Source organism: Sorex araneus, chromosome 5, assembly GCF_027595985.1.
Source record: "Sorex araneus isolate mSorAra2 chromosome 5, mSorAra2.pri, whole genome shotgun sequence".
Taxonomy (NCBI): domain Eukaryota; kingdom Metazoa; phylum Chordata; class Mammalia; order Eulipotyphla; family Soricidae; genus Sorex; species Sorex araneus.
In genome coordinates this window covers 155,796,865-155,812,060 of record NC_073306.1, presented here as the reverse complement: position 1 = coordinate 155,812,060, position 15,196 = coordinate 155,796,865, and the positions used below count along the sequence as shown (strand labels likewise).

The 15,196-nt window shown below is 44.8% G+C and overlaps 1 protein-coding gene across 4 annotated transcripts in view; it reads right to left on the bottom strand.

The window, feature by feature from the left end:
* Positions 1–1,593: 1,593 nt before the first annotated feature.
* Positions 1,594–15,196, bottom strand: part of SLIT2 (slit guidance ligand 2) — a 342,896-nt gene continuing 329,293 nt past the window's right edge. For all 4 annotated transcript variants that reach the window (XM_055138864.1, XM_055138863.1, XM_004616540.3 and 1 more), the window contains 4 exons: positions 7,095–7,249; positions 3,863–4,154; positions 3,471–3,682; positions 1,594–2,042 (listed from right to left, as the gene is read on the bottom strand). In XM_055138864.1, coding sequence (XP_054994839.1) covers positions 1,801–2,042; positions 3,471–3,682; positions 3,863–4,154; positions 7,095–7,249 — 901 coding nt within the window. In that variant the 3' untranslated portion in view covers positions 1,594–1,800. The remainder of the gene's footprint in view (positions 2,043–3,470; positions 3,683–3,862; positions 4,155–7,094; positions 7,250–15,196) is intronic.

The window sequence follows — 15,196 nt, the reverse complement described above, 5'->3', positions numbered from 1 at the left end:
TGACAGTGACAGTGACAGAATTTTCCTGGAAGGACATTATTGGAAGGTGTTCATTTTCTTAGCAGAAGGGGTGTTTTCTCTCAATCCCTGTTTACCAGACCATTCTGAAATCTCAAGATGGAAGAGCTGACTCATCTCAAACCAAGAACAACGGAAAGGACTAGGTTTTTCTCTGCTATACTACTGTAATGAGCAGATTCTTAAGGCGGGAGCTCTAAATATTAGGCAACTGCTAGGAAAATCACCAAGCTGGGTAATGAAGTAAATATCTGTTTAATGTACAAACATCAGAAGTGGAACTGATATTAGTCTGAATTATACACGTACAGCTAATTTTCTTCATAAAAAAAGTTTCGGGAAAGAAACAACTGCTTCTTTCAGGGGCACCCTGGGATTTTAATGAGGGCACAGCACAGTCCACTATGAATCATGAGCAACGCTACGCTGGAACTTAGCAGCAAACATGTTAACATGGGAACATTCGGGTCATCAAGGAGCTTTATTGTTCGGAAAGAAAAATCACAGTTCTGGACATTACAGCCTTTCCTCTTCCCACCCGGCTCCCCTCAAAGGGCAAAAAAAGTCAAGGAAATCTTCATTTGTCAAAGATCTACTCGCTAGTGTTGGCTGCTACACACCATTTCTGTCCTCGGGGCTCTGGGAGAGTGAGGAGCAGAGAGAGCTGCTTCTTTCTGGACAACGAGCGGCTCACACGCAGACTTTCTACCCTCTCTGCAAAGGTCCAGGCCAGTAAGGCAGCACCCACCTGCGCCCTCAGACGTCAAGGTAAATCAACAGACCAACATGACTCCATCCCAAGAGAACACCCTATGTTAGTACTTTTGCCAAAGAAACCCCCCCGCATCCTGATTTTTCTTTGAGTTTGAAAAATATACAAAAATATCAGGACAAATATAAATTAATATATATTAAAGCATCAAGAAACCGCAAAAAAAAAGGTGGCCTAAAATGTTAAGTACAATGTACTTTTTGATACAATAAATATTTCTCATGGAAACTGAATACTGATAGGGCTGTTTAGAACTCATAGAAACAAAAATTCATATTATTACTAATTTATTTATCCATACTCTATTGGTTCTTTATCATCTCCTTTATCATTTATATTACAAAAAAATTAATACTGGAAAACGGTCGATAAACACTCTTGTGTGCTTCTTTCTGCTAACATGCTGACGTGTGAAAAGAAGATACGACTGACTTGAGTGTTTCCTCTCCTCGTGCACCCCGGGACACTTTCTAGTCTTGCACCAAATACCTCTGCTCCTCCACAGGTCCCATCCTGGGGGTGCTGGGGTCCCACTCATCCGCCTGCATCCTCATTCACACACGTGTGCTTGGGTCTGTCCCCAGGCGCTGTGAGGACACCCGGGGGATTTCCTGCTGGGGGTGCACGCTGGCGGGGCGCCCCTTCTGTGCCTGTGCTTCCCTGGGGCAGTCAGCACCCCAGCTCCACAGTCCCCGCTTCTTCCCACGCCTCCAGGCTCTGGCCTTCTTCCTGCCTCCTCCAGAGAGTGGGAAAAGCTGGAGTTCAAACATTTCTGGGTTTGTTGTTGTTGTTGTGATTGTTGGTTTGTTTTTGCTTTTTTTTTTCCGAATGCGCGGGGTTGGGGTGGGGGTGGAGGGGGTGTGGTCTTTATTCTCATAATAAAAATAAGTCTGTTCTGTATTTTACAATATATTTCAAATATTTCCACTAGGAAGCATCGGTGAGTCCCCAAACGGTCAACTGGCAGCCGCGGCGGCGTGTGCAGCCCCGGGGTGCGGGCGGGCCGGCGCTTAGGAGGCGCAGCGGGTGCAGCCGCACTTGACCACCTTCTCCACCTCGTCCACGAAGGAGGAGCCATCCGTGCACTCGAAGGAGTATTTCCGCCGCTTGCTGCGCAGCGGCCCGCAGCACTGGCCCCCGGGGCAGCCCCCGCGGCACTCGAGGCGCGAGAGCTTCTTGGTGGTTTGGCAGGCGGTGTAGCCCTGCTGCTTCTGGTAGTAATCCCGTATCCGCTCCCCTCGACAGGAGATTTCTAGAAAAAGAACAAGGATGACAATAAGGAGTGCCAGGCTCTGCAGGGGCTTGAAACTGCATCACAAAGGTTTTGCACCTTTGCACAACCCCCCCCCCCCCCCAGCACCCCTTCTTCCATGTTCCCATTTCAGACTCAGGCTTCCCTTGGCAGTGGGACTGATGCACTGCCTGCTGTTCTTTTAAAGTATCCTTTGGAGTCTTTTCAGCAAAGTGGACGCTCTGTTTGTGAACTATAAATACCATGCTACTGGGCTCACAAGAAAATTGGGTTCCTAAATCTTGCCCTTGGGTGCAAAACAACAAAACAAACAATAACAAAACCAAACAACGCAACACACACACACACACACACACACACATGCCCCAAGATAAAAACACATCTCCTGTTTTCATACCACTGGCCCTTGGTTTGCTGCCAACCCCAGGGGAGAGTTTGACAGAGCAGGGGATGCCATTTATTAGGCCTGGGGTTTAATGTCTTTCCATCTGTTACTTAACATAAGCAACACTTCATAAATTCCCTGTCGTATGCATAGGTTCAGGAAGAGAGAACTGCGTGCCCCTCTCCTTGGGGTCTCTGATCCACAGCTCCAACCCCGTCCACAGAGCCAGTGGAGGCCAGGTGCTGCCGATGGGCACAGGAGGGAGAACGTGGCCTCCAGGGGCCTCTCCATCCCTCTCCCTGGCATTATGGGCTAAGCCATGACTCTAAGGTCAAAGGGTATAACTGTGCCACCTCCCCAACCCCTCAGGCTAAATGACCCACTCTGCACCAGAAGTGGGGTTGTTAACACACAGGCAAACAGGAAGTGGGTAATAGTCATGTCCTGCAGGTGGGAGAAGGCATGTTTTCCCAGCAAGCCACATTGTGACCATCTGTAATATAAGGTGAGGAGTTGTAGGACGTTCACTTACTAACAAGGGGGAAATCAGTCACCAGCCATCACCCCAAGTTGCAGAAGGCCGGGATTCCTCTGGTCATTCCTCCCCCTTCTCCCATCCCTCCCCCTGCCCAAACTCACACTTTTTATTTATTTTTTTGGTTTGGGGTCACACCTGGTGGTGCTCAGAGCTTACTCCTGCCTCTGTTCTCAGGGTTGACTTGCTGAGGGAACGGGATGGAAGCAGGGTTGGTCATGTGCAGGAAGGGGCCTTCTATGCTTTTATGTCTCCCTGGGTCCTGCTCTTTTTTCCAATCTGTGCTTCCTGGCTCTGGACATGGCTCGTATCCATGACCTTGGCCTCAGTCTCTGATAATTTACATCCCCTCCCTGAAAACTAGCGACTAGGCGAGGCTCTAAGACCACCCTCCCCCAAGTGATGCCAAGTGCTTGTAGAAGAAAACCCGCCTCCGCCCCCCTCACCCACCCATGACATGAGTGGTGTCTTGCTTGGCCAAGAGAAGGAGCTGCCGGGGGTTGCTTACCTCGGTCGCAGCCGTCCCCAGTGTAGCCACTGCTGCACTCACAGTACGGCTGGCCGAGCCCCGAGAGCCGACACTGGCCGTGCTTGCACTTGATGGTCTGGCAGGGGTTGAACAGATCCTCCTCCTCGTCACAGAGGACGCCGCCGTGGCCCTCCAGGCACTTACAGCTGTAGGAGAAGGCGTTGATGGGCACGCAGGTGCCGTGCACGCATCTGGAGCGGAGAGGAAGGGACCCGGGGGGTGAATTAGGCAGAGGGCGACAGAGATGATTCGGGGAGGACTGACTTCTCCTCTGCCCTCCCTGCCCCCCCCACCCCGTCCTCCTCCCACCCTGCATCCCTTCCTTCCTTGGCTGGTGCCTTTGGCATGAGGTAGCCCGCAGCCCCGCTTACTTGTTCCCGAGGCAGGGGTCATTGGTGCTCTGGTCGCACAGGGGCCCGGCCCAGCCCTCCTCGCACGCGCAGGTGGAGCCCGACTGGCTGCTGGGCTGGCACGTGCCGTGGGCGCACACCTTCCTGTGGCAGGGCTCGCAGCCCGGCAGGATGCCCGTGTGCAGGGGCACCGTGCGGAAGTCCTGCAGCTCGCTGTTGATGTACAGGTTCCGGATGCAGCCGTGGAAGCTGGTGCCGTTCTGCCCAGGAGCCTGGCGCAGGGCCGCAGCCACGTTGCTTTTCCCTGGCAAGCCTGGGGAAGACACCGAGGGGTGGGGTCAGCCCCATGGCGAACCCTCTGCTGTTTCCCATCCACCCGGACCGCTTAGCAGTGCCGGCAGCCGGTGGCGTCTGCAGGTGTATCAGGAAACGGGAATGTCCCCGCCCGTGTGTCCTGACCTGCTTTCAGCCTGGAGTCACAAAGGCTCCGGGAGGCAAGCCCGATGCTTGGGATGGAAGCAGCAACGGGTTTGAACAGTGGGTGAGTGAGTGAGTGAGTGAGTGAGTGAGTGTGTGTGTGTGTGTGTGTGTGTGTGTGAGAGAGAGAGAGAGAGAGAGAGAGAGAGAGAGAGAGAGACAGAGAGACAGAGAGAGAGAGAGAGAGAGAGAGAGAGAGAGAGAGAGAGAGAGAGAGAGAGAGAGAGAGAGAAAGAGAGAGAGAGGCTCCGTGTTGGAAAACATGCTCCAGGCAAATCTAACACACAACTAGAAAACCTAGTTTGGTTGGCGGTCAATATTTAATCCTTTAAAACTATTTTAGGTAACCTCCTATGGGGACAGCACAGACACAACCTGGAGCGCAGAGCATTTGTTGCCCCCACCGGGGTATCCCAGTGGCTGAGAGAGTGCCGCAGTCTGTCCATTATAGCCCTGAGATAGGTACAAGGGCCCCCACTAAGACTGGGGTAGGAGGAGGCTGATGAGATAAAACCCCGAGTACTGTCCAGAAGCAGGCCTGGTGCCTAGGGCTGTCGCACTGTACACTGTAGAACTGTCGTCCAGTTGTTCATTGATTTGCTTGAGCAGGCACCAGTAACGTCTCCATTGTGAGACTTCTTGTTACTGTTTTTTGCCAGGCTCTGCTGTACGGGTGAGATACCTTCGGTAGCGTGCCAGGCTCTCCGAAAGGGAGGGAGGAATCGAGAATCGAACCCGGGTCAGCAGCATGCAAGGCAAACACCCTACCCGCTGTGCTATTGCTCCTGTCAGCCTAGGGCTGTAACCTGGATAAAAATTGGGAAGAGTTCTCACTGTTCTCTTAAGGGAGGCAGTAGATTTCAAGGGGGTTGCTGAACAAAGATTTTTTTTTTTTTTGCTTTTTGGGTCATACCCGGCAATGCACAGGGGTTACTACTCCTGGCTCTGCACTCAGGAATTACTCCTGGCGGTGCTCAGGGGACCATATGGGATGCTGGGAATCGAACCTGGGTTGGCCACGTGCAAGGCAAACGCCCTACCCACTGTGCTATCGCTCCAGCCCCCTGAGCAGAGATTTTTTTCTGAAAAGAGGTGACAGGCCAAACAATTCTGGGGCTCTTTCCTTAGAGAGCCCCAGTCCTGTCCATCACGTACCCCAAGGATGAGAGCGGGGGTTCGAGCTGACTCCTCAGCTAGCCACCAATCCAGATCCCCACGGAAAATGTCTTCACGCTCGCCCTGGGCGTCACCTCTGAAGGTCCATCCTGCTTCCCATCAGGCAGCACCTCATCCCATTTTCCTGGTTCTTGCTAATTGAGAGTGAAGCCATCATATTCCTCCCAGTGGGAGCGGGGATGGGGAGTGCAAATGACATTCCTTCCCAGGCAGAATTTGTGATCTCTGTCTATCTGTGTTCCACTGGTGACAATCACCCGAGGCCCCTCCTTTGGCAGATCTGAGGAATCTTTCCATGGCCCAAGCCAGATCCGGAAATAGCGCCTGGAGGGCTTCCCGCATCAGGCAGTGGTCCAGGTCCCTGTGGCGTCAGGGGAGGGACCGAGGCTCCGGGCATGCACTTGGTTTTTCCCCCACGGTGCCCAAGCCTGGCCTCTGGGTAGACCCACGGGGGGCCTGGTCTGGGAAATCTCCCCCTGATGGTACAAAGTCCAAGAACCTCAGCCCTCTTGGGCGTGTGCCCCATGCTGCCATCTCCTTTCCCATTCCCGGGGGGCACTTTGGAGCTCCGGTAGGTAGGGCTGCACACCACCAAACTCTCCGAGCTCTTCTAAGAATGGGAGCCAGGGCTGGGGGTGCAGAAGGTGGCTTTGGGGCTCCTTCCTCTCCGTATCCCAGAAACCCTGACCCAGCAGGAACCAGCGGGTGTGGAAATCAAGTGGGAGTCTGCCACATCGCTGACGCTCATGCAGGTAGTTCGTAGTGACACTAACAGGCACTGATTTACTCTTGACCTTGGAGTCAAATGTGTTCAGGCTCTCAGCCTTGCCTGGAAGGTAGAGCCTCGAACAGAGCATGCTCCTTCAGAACTTTCTGCATCCTTCAGGCCCGCATTTATTTGCCTCGGTGCATTCCTCTTGCCTGAAAGGAAAGTCCAACTGGCTACCATTATTTCAAATCCTCGTCTGTAGTCTCCATGCCTGTTTGGCTCATTAACATAAAGGCTTTGGCTGAACCAAAGTACTTCCTGCTACTCTAATACGGTGCTTACATTGGCTGTGTTAGTTCATCCAGCGGTAAATGTCATTGATGATCATCCTTTCCTCTGGAGCGGTTAGCACTCGGCAGCTCACACTGTCCAGGGCTGACAGCCTCTGACTGTTCCCCACAGGGGAGCATGCCTCAATTCCCAGGGAACTGCTTTTATTATTTCAGTCTTTGCCTGACTGATTTCTAACCAATTTTCCCTTTCTGAAATCAGCTCAGAAGATTGAACTTAATTACCTGATCTATGAAATCAGCTCGGATCATTGGATTAAATGAGGTAATACATAGCCCAACTAGTCTGTGCAAGAGAAGAAAGACAGAACAATATTCATTGGTACCACCACTAGAAGTTTCGCTAGACCCAGTGCCAGGATTATAAGTCTTTGGTCCCTTGTCTAGTGCTTGTTCTTGGTACCTGTGCCCTGTTCTGTCGACCTCTTAGTGGGTGCTCACTCCTGGTCCCTCCCCAGCCCTGCAGGCAGCGACAACATCAGCTAATCCATGCTGAGACTCGTAGGCTTTGGGGATGCAGTGGATCTGGAAGGGCACTCACCTCCTACATAGAGTGGGGAGTCAAGATTCAGAGTTGACTGCTTGGACAAGTTGGTGATGATTTTGGGACTGCCTCCATCCACAGACAGGGAGAGACTCTGGTCCAGGGTGAGCAGCTCCACAATGTGGAAGTTCCCGTCGTTGATTGTCTCCACGCTGCAACATGAAAGCATCTTAGTTGAAGATCCCTTCTTCTTTTTAGTCAAGAAATAAAATTACAATACAAGCTTCAGTGAGTACTGTGAGGAAAGAGATGCTCTAAAGATACAGACCAAGAGTTGATCTAAAAAATTTAAAAAGTATTTTTTCAGGGTGATAAAAATCAAGTTCTATTTCTTGATAGTGGACACAAGCGAAACGCGCTCTCCCAGTAGAAGGACTGGAAATGAGACCATTTATAAAAATTATGAGCCATTCACTTCCCCTATATGGAAGTTACAAAGGATATTTTATATATTTTCTTTTCAATGTTTCATTTATTCTGATACTGCTACTTTTTATTGCATTAAAAATTACACTGTTCCAAATCTATCACAGAGATATCAAATAACTGACTTTTGATCTGTTACATGGTATTAGAGTTTATCAGTATCAAACATCAATGCAAATACAGGAAGGACCTTGGTAGGTCATGTCAGTTTTAATAGTTTGTAAATTCATAACACATTCTAACTTCCTTTGCATTCCTTAGATGGATACCCATTAAGTGATGCTGTTATAAAGTAGTCTGTGTTCAGTGGAGGATGGAAGTAACATCACATAAGATGTTCAGTGTAGTCAGACCGAAGATATCTAATGATGCAAACACTGAGGGTGTATCCTTAGTACTGTGTTCTGGGGTCACTCCCAGCAGGATTGGGGGTGCAGGATTCAGCTTTGGAGATCAGAGATGCTGACCCCCTGAGCCACCTCTCCGGCACAGAGAATACTATTAATTCTGACTAATTTCTAGCTACTTTTAAGCAGAGGTCACAAGCTAGTTATTTCTGTATTCCTTAATACACCTGGCAGAAAGCTCGGGCTCCGGCCCAGATTCAACCCGGGTGGCCATGCCTCTGCACAGCCGCGGGAATGCCGAATGAGCAGGAACCAGAGGCAGCTATAAGACTTGGGGTTCTGGCGAGTGCTTGCAACCATGTATGCGGACTGTGAACTAAGCTTTTGCCCCACACCGGCTAACTGAGGAAATATCCTTCTCCCTTGGTCTCTCCTCCCTCCCGGGGGAGAAGGCGTGGTGTCCGACATTTTATGGGTCCTTTGAGTAGGTATGAACTTTGTGGCTTGAAAAAAAAAAGTGTGCTTTGAACTTGAAACCGGGACACCTGGGCAGGCTTGGGCCAGGGCTGGAGCTTGGGCTCCAGCCGAGATCCAACCCGGGTGGCCATGCCTCTGCACAGCCGCTGCCGAACAAGCAGGAACCAGAGGCAGCTATAAGACTTGGGGTTCCAGAGAGTGCTTGCAACCATGTATCCAGACTGTGAACTAAGCTTTTGCTCCATGCTGCTCCAGAAGGGAAATGATTCAATTTCCAACTTAAATCTCCCTGGATTTAATTACTAAAATGCAGAAATTGTAAACCATTCTCATCAGTGGAAAACTCAATATCAAATATTTCCTTGTCAATAGGGCTGTATTCTTGGGGGATAAATTCCAACAAAAATAGTGAGTCTGTGTTGAAACTCCAACAACAATAGTAAGTTTTGTGTTGAAATATGGAATGTAATCAAGGTAAAGAGAAGAGTGTAATTTATCAGTTACCCAGGCGGGGTTGGGGGTAGGGGTGGGAGACATACTGGGGTTTTTGGTGGTGGAATATGGGCACTGGTGAAGGGATGGGTGTTTGAACATGGTATAACTGAGACATAAGCCTGAGAACTTTGTAACTTTTCACATGGTGATTCAATAAAATAAATAAATAAATAAAAATAAACCCATCTTAAGTATATGAGGAATTTATTAAGGAGAGCAAATCTATTTGTAGTAATAGTGAATAGTAAAAAGGCTGTAAACATACCTAAGACAGGATATTCAAAACATATATTTTAGAAATTTGAAATATTCAGCTGTGACGTCCTGAAGGATAATGATGGAAGATGATCTTGCTGAGCTTGTCTTAACTTCAACTAGATGCATGGCATTGGGCTGTGTGACTGCATGCAATCTTTCTCCTTCTTAATTAATGTTTACATTTTCAGGGACTGCAGGGTGGGGCCACACCCAGCAGTGTTCAGTGGCTATTCTAGGCTCTGCGCTCAGGAGTGGTGCCTTGTGAGGCTCAGGTGCCAGGAATCAAACTGGGGCTGGCTGCATACAAAGCAAGCATCTTAACCCTTTGCAGTGCCTCTGGCTTACCTTATTTTCCTCATCAAGAAAATGAACAGAACAAGGCACAGGAATTATCTAGCACATATATGGGTCAGGTGCTGACTGAAGAACTTGACTTCTGTTAAGCAACTTGATATTGGTAAGCCAATGAGTTGAGCAATTAGGGTATCCAAGACCCTAACTGATTCAGCAGGAGGCTAGACAGATCAGAAATCAGGTCCCAGAGTATGTGTTCTTCATGATCATGAATCACCTTACAATTAAGAACCTGAAGAGTATTTGATGCTTTCCAGGTGGAATGTATTCTTACAACTAATAAGATTTTAATATACAATTTCACTCCCAAATAAATAAGGGACAAAATTTTATGGAAAATAACCTAATATGAGGGCTGACTAGCTTGGTGGGCTGGAGAGATAGCACAGCAAAGGGCATTTGCCTTGCATGCGGCCAACCCGGGTTCGATTCCTCCCTCCCTCTCGGAGAGCCCCACAAGCTACCCTGAGTATCTTGCCCACACGGCAGAGCCTGGCAAGCTCCCTGTGGCGTATCTGATATGCCAAAAACAGTAACAACAAAGTCTCACAATAGAGATGTTACTGGTGCCTGCTCGGACAAATCGATGAGAACCGGATGACAGAGACAGTGACAGTGACTGGCTTGGTATATTTACCTAAATTATAGAAATATGTGTAATGTTCTTATGAGTTTGAAGATTATAATAATGCATATGATATATATATTTTAAATGGACTTTGATTCTATGTTGTCAATTACTAGTGAAATATAAAATAAACAAACACAATTTTTCATTTCCAAAGCTTCCCAGTCAAATCTCATCAGTTCAGAATCTAAGAATTATCACTGAACTTGATTCCACTTATATTTCCCTGAAATAGACTAAGGCATCAACATGGCCTTCTAATAGATAAACATGAAACTAGCATTCTTAGATTCTTTTGATTTTCAGATGATATGGTGCTTGAACATGAGTCAGTTAAGACTATTCTAAATTTGGGACTGAAAGTAGTATAGGAGTTAAATCATTTGCCTTGCACACTGCTCAGGGTTCTATCCTGGGCACCCTGTATGGTCCCCTATTTCTACCAGAAGTGATCCCCGAGCACAGAGCCCCAAGGACCCGTGGGTGTGAACAAACCCTATCCCCTCCCTAAAAAACATAGTTATCTAAATTGGGATTTCTGAGCAATGCCAATGACATAAACTGAGCAATGTCCCACAATCTTTTGACAATGCAGTTTGTTTAATAAAATCAATGATGGACATAAATTGAGCCAGTGTCAATTTTACAGTTTATCAGAATCATCTTCTACCTCTCTACTCACAATGTCTAACATCCTTTGGATTTTGATATATCCTGGTGAAAATTTTTCCAGCACTTTCTGGGGAACTAGCTGCTGACTTTTTGTTTTCTTTTTGGGTCATGCTCGGCAATGCACAGGGGTTATTCCTGGCTCTGCACTCAGGAATTACTCCTGGAAGTGCTCAGGGGCCATATGGGATGCTGGGAATCGAACCGGGGTCAGCTGAATGCAAGGCAAACGCCCTACCCGCTGTGCTGTTGCTCCAGCCCCTAGTTGCTGACTCTTAACAAGCTCATGAGAAACACTTAAACAAAACCTTCCATCGGAAACACGATAATTTTATTACCATTATTATATAATTTAGCTTTACTTATCTGTTACTTTTTTTTGTGGCTGGGGGGGGCAGGGAAGTAATCACTCAACTATGTCTTCTCACTGCTAAAGATAGAAATTAAACTTGCATTGCCGGTTTAGTCCCCCTCCCTGCCAACAAAAACTAAAAAAGAAAAAAAAAGATTACCTGCTTTAGAAAATGACACTCATTTGAATTAAAGAAAAAAAAATATCTTACAGATTTTTATTAATTTATTTGGAAGATTCTACCTATCAAACTAAAAGGAAAGATACTTGGAAGGGCAATGAATTATAGGTTTATTTGGGAAAAACTGTGTTGCTCATTTTTGTATGAAGGACTCCCACTGGTGTTAGCAGTAAGTTTGGGCTGTTACTCAATCATTCATTCCTACTCCTTCTGGCAGGTTTTGTCGATGTTCCTCAACATACTGTGAGAATGATGCACGCATGTGATGTTCTAAGTGCAATCAAAGGCTAGCGGCTTTGATCATTTGTGTTTTTGCTGATGACACTTCTTTAGTTAGTTATATGTCTTCAGATGTTTAACAACTGACACTGAGGAAAAGAAGAGGACACATGTTGGTAGTATGTGCGGGTTTCTTTGGTGATTAATACCGAAGGCTGATAGCAAGCATGATAACACGGGACCTGGATCTTAACTGAACTCTCTCCTCTCAGAGCACTGCCCGGAGGATAGAGCTCAAATGCATCCCTTTCATACAAAGGAGTCCCAGCATCGAGTTCCGGAGTCCAGAACATCATGTAGAAACATGCTAAAAATCAATAGTCTCAGGCTCATCCAGATCTGACTCACAAACTAGACGTGGTATCCAGTACTTTCTGCTTTATGTTTTCAGGCAGTTCTCATGGATGAAATTTGAAAACAGATCTCTAACCTTTGGCCTGTTGTTTGTTTGCAGTATGCATGTCTACAAGAAAGCATGATTTCTGGCACTGCATAAATAAAATCAGAAAAGGTCCATACCAATTAGTTTTAAAAAAAGGGACACATTGCATCTTGGGTTTTTAAAAACACTCTACAGATATATGAACTACAAACTTTTAACATAATTCTATGTGATAACAGTTCCCATATTGATTACTTTAAAACAATAACTGATGGGGCTGGAGTGATAGCACAGCAGGTAAGGCCTTTGCCTTGCAAGAGGCCAACCCAGGTTCGATTTCCAGCATCCCATATGGTCCCCTGAGCACCACCAGGAGTAATTCCTGAGTGTAGAGCCAGGAGTAACGCCTGTGCATCACCGGGTGTGACCCAAAAAGCAAACAAACAAAAAACAAACAAAAAAATAACTGATATCTAACAGGATTTTCAGCAAAAAGTTCTACAAAAACAGTAATAGATTTCATTTGACAAAAATAAGCAGAGTCTCTTTCCACTGGTGTTGAAAATTAATCAGGCTTATGAAGAAAAAGCATTTGCTAGAACAACAACAAAAAAGATCCCCACATGCAATGCTCAAATAGCACAGAAAATAATGCATAATTCGGAAAATAAGATTTTGCTAGAGTAAGTCTTATATAATAAAATGATGTAATTATGCTGAACGCAAAGGAAACAAATTCTCTGAGGTCAGAATGTATAAAAATATCTTCCTTTAAAGCAGTGGTGTGGTGTACTTTTAATAATGTTATGTCAAGTGGAAACACACTGAGATTTGAAAAGCTAATTCAACCAAACAAAATATTTGTAAAGCAACTTCTGGGAAAACTGGTGGCAAGAGGGTTATTGATGTGATTTTTCTATAATTATGGAGAAACAGTAAACTTCATTGGTATTTATATTCTGGTAAGATCTAAACAAGGTCTGGAGCATTTTGATAAATGCCAGAAAATGAGTAGAAGTCAAGTGAAGACTTAGAACCCAGTTCAAGTTGAAGGTAAAACGAAAGAATGAGAGTAAGTGTCACTCCACCACATCCATTATGTTCAAGATAGTAATGGCTGCTGCTCAGTAAAACGAGGAATGTGGCAGGAACTCAGGATTAGGTGAAGCCAAGGAAGGAAGCATTTGGACATTCTGGGTTTGGAATTCAATAGCTGTCACTGTTAACTAGTCAGTGTGCATTGTTTTAAGTATTTTACATGTGTCCAATCATAAAACTCTTACTACAGTTCCACAAAGATGGATCTATGATTTATTGCACCCATTTACAAGGTGAGGTTCACACAGCTTAAGCAATTTGTCGATGACACTCAGTTAATGGATGGCAAAGCTGGGATTAGAATTAAGGCAGATAGTCCTTACAATTGCTCCAATCTATTACTTTGAAGTGATAATGACATTTGACATGTTCAAAAACAAAAACGGATATAGAATGATATTCACATAAAATTATTACTTTTTCATTTCCTCTCTTCTCAAACCCTTTCTCTCGCTTTCCCATTTTTATTAGTACATTCTGGTGTGGAAGTTCCATACTTACTTTATAGAGAAACTTGCCTTAACCTTCCACCCAACTTTTGTTTTTATAACGAATGTCATAATACTTTGGGCACAAGGAATTTCTGTGATTCCCAGAGCAGAATCTCACAGATCAGAGTAGGAATGATCCTGGCAGATATTACCAAAGTTCCTTCCTTCATAGAAACCTTATAAATATAATTCTAGAATGAAAGTGGGAAGATGGAAGCTCCACTTTCAAATCTATTACATTTTAGAGAAATCAGAAAAAGATCCTGCATTGATAAAAGGTGAACGAAAATGGTGATTTGATTAAGAAGGAAGGACAAAGTTAAATTCAGTATTTAATCCTCTCAGTGACCTTTTTAGGGTGGTTAGTGCTATGATTTTCTGATATGGATTCTGAGACCAGAAATATTTAGGTCAGTGCCTAAGTTTATATACCAGTAATTGTCTAAGCCTTGCTCTGAACACATCTCTAAACCGTTATGATGATTACTTTTTAGATACTAGATTCTGCTAGTGTGTGAAAATAATATAGCAGTTCTCTATGGTCCCTCTTTCATAAAATACAACACTTCTCTATTTCAAAATGGAAACATTACCATACTCATATTTTATATAAATTAGTATTTAATATATAAATATTATATTATATACATCTCAATAGTACATATTATATATATCAATTCCTACCTAAATTTTATGCAATTATTGATTTACTTAACATCTAGTAATTTTTGTTGAGTGTTGTGCCACAACCTTAATACTAATGAAATTAAAGCTATTTTCAAAAAGTATGTCTATTACATTCTATGTTCAAAAGTATCTCTAATAGATGACCTGAAAAATTCCACCAGAAATGGACTTCTAGTGTCTAATTAAAAGCATGCGATGTGATATTCCTTTTAAAAAATAAATATCACAGGGTAGGTTCTATGTTGGAGAAACCAAAATAACAATAGATATAATCTCAACATAATATATGGTTAGTTCATATTTGATGAAGTCATTTGGGTTCCTCAATTTGTGTGGAAATATTTTAAGTATATTTGATGTGAACATTTCTTTAATAAGCCAACCTCAAAAAATATACTATGGCTTCTAAGAGTTTCATGAAGTTTTATTGCATCAAGTTAAACAAAACAAAGCAAAAATCAATAACAAAAGTGAACCACAAAATAAAGCTTCTGAAATCTTTTTATGGACTGAAACAAATTGAGGCTATATAATTTAAGGCTAGTTGTATAAGAAATGTTGGCACTAATCACCGCCATTTGGAAATGGAATAACAATTGTATTCTACTCAGAAACCAATAATTATATGCTTTATTCCATGCCCTAAATATTCCCAAGTGGGTTAGCCTACCACCAAACACCAAAAAGGCTTATTTAATTCCATTTATGGCTACAACAGCATTTGCTTTCCCTGAACAATTATGAAGATCCAGTAGGTTGTAAAGCCTTTTGCGGAAGCATAGATGAAGTCTTTCATATATATATATATATATATATATGAAAAATGTCAATAATATTGACACCTTTGCTTATCTTTTGTCTCCAACTTCAATGCCCACAACATTGCTGCAATGTATTTGACTAAGAGCCGTGATTTGTTTGCCTTATGTGGTGTTAGGAAAAACAAAAGTGAATAGAAATACAGAGGAAAGAAAA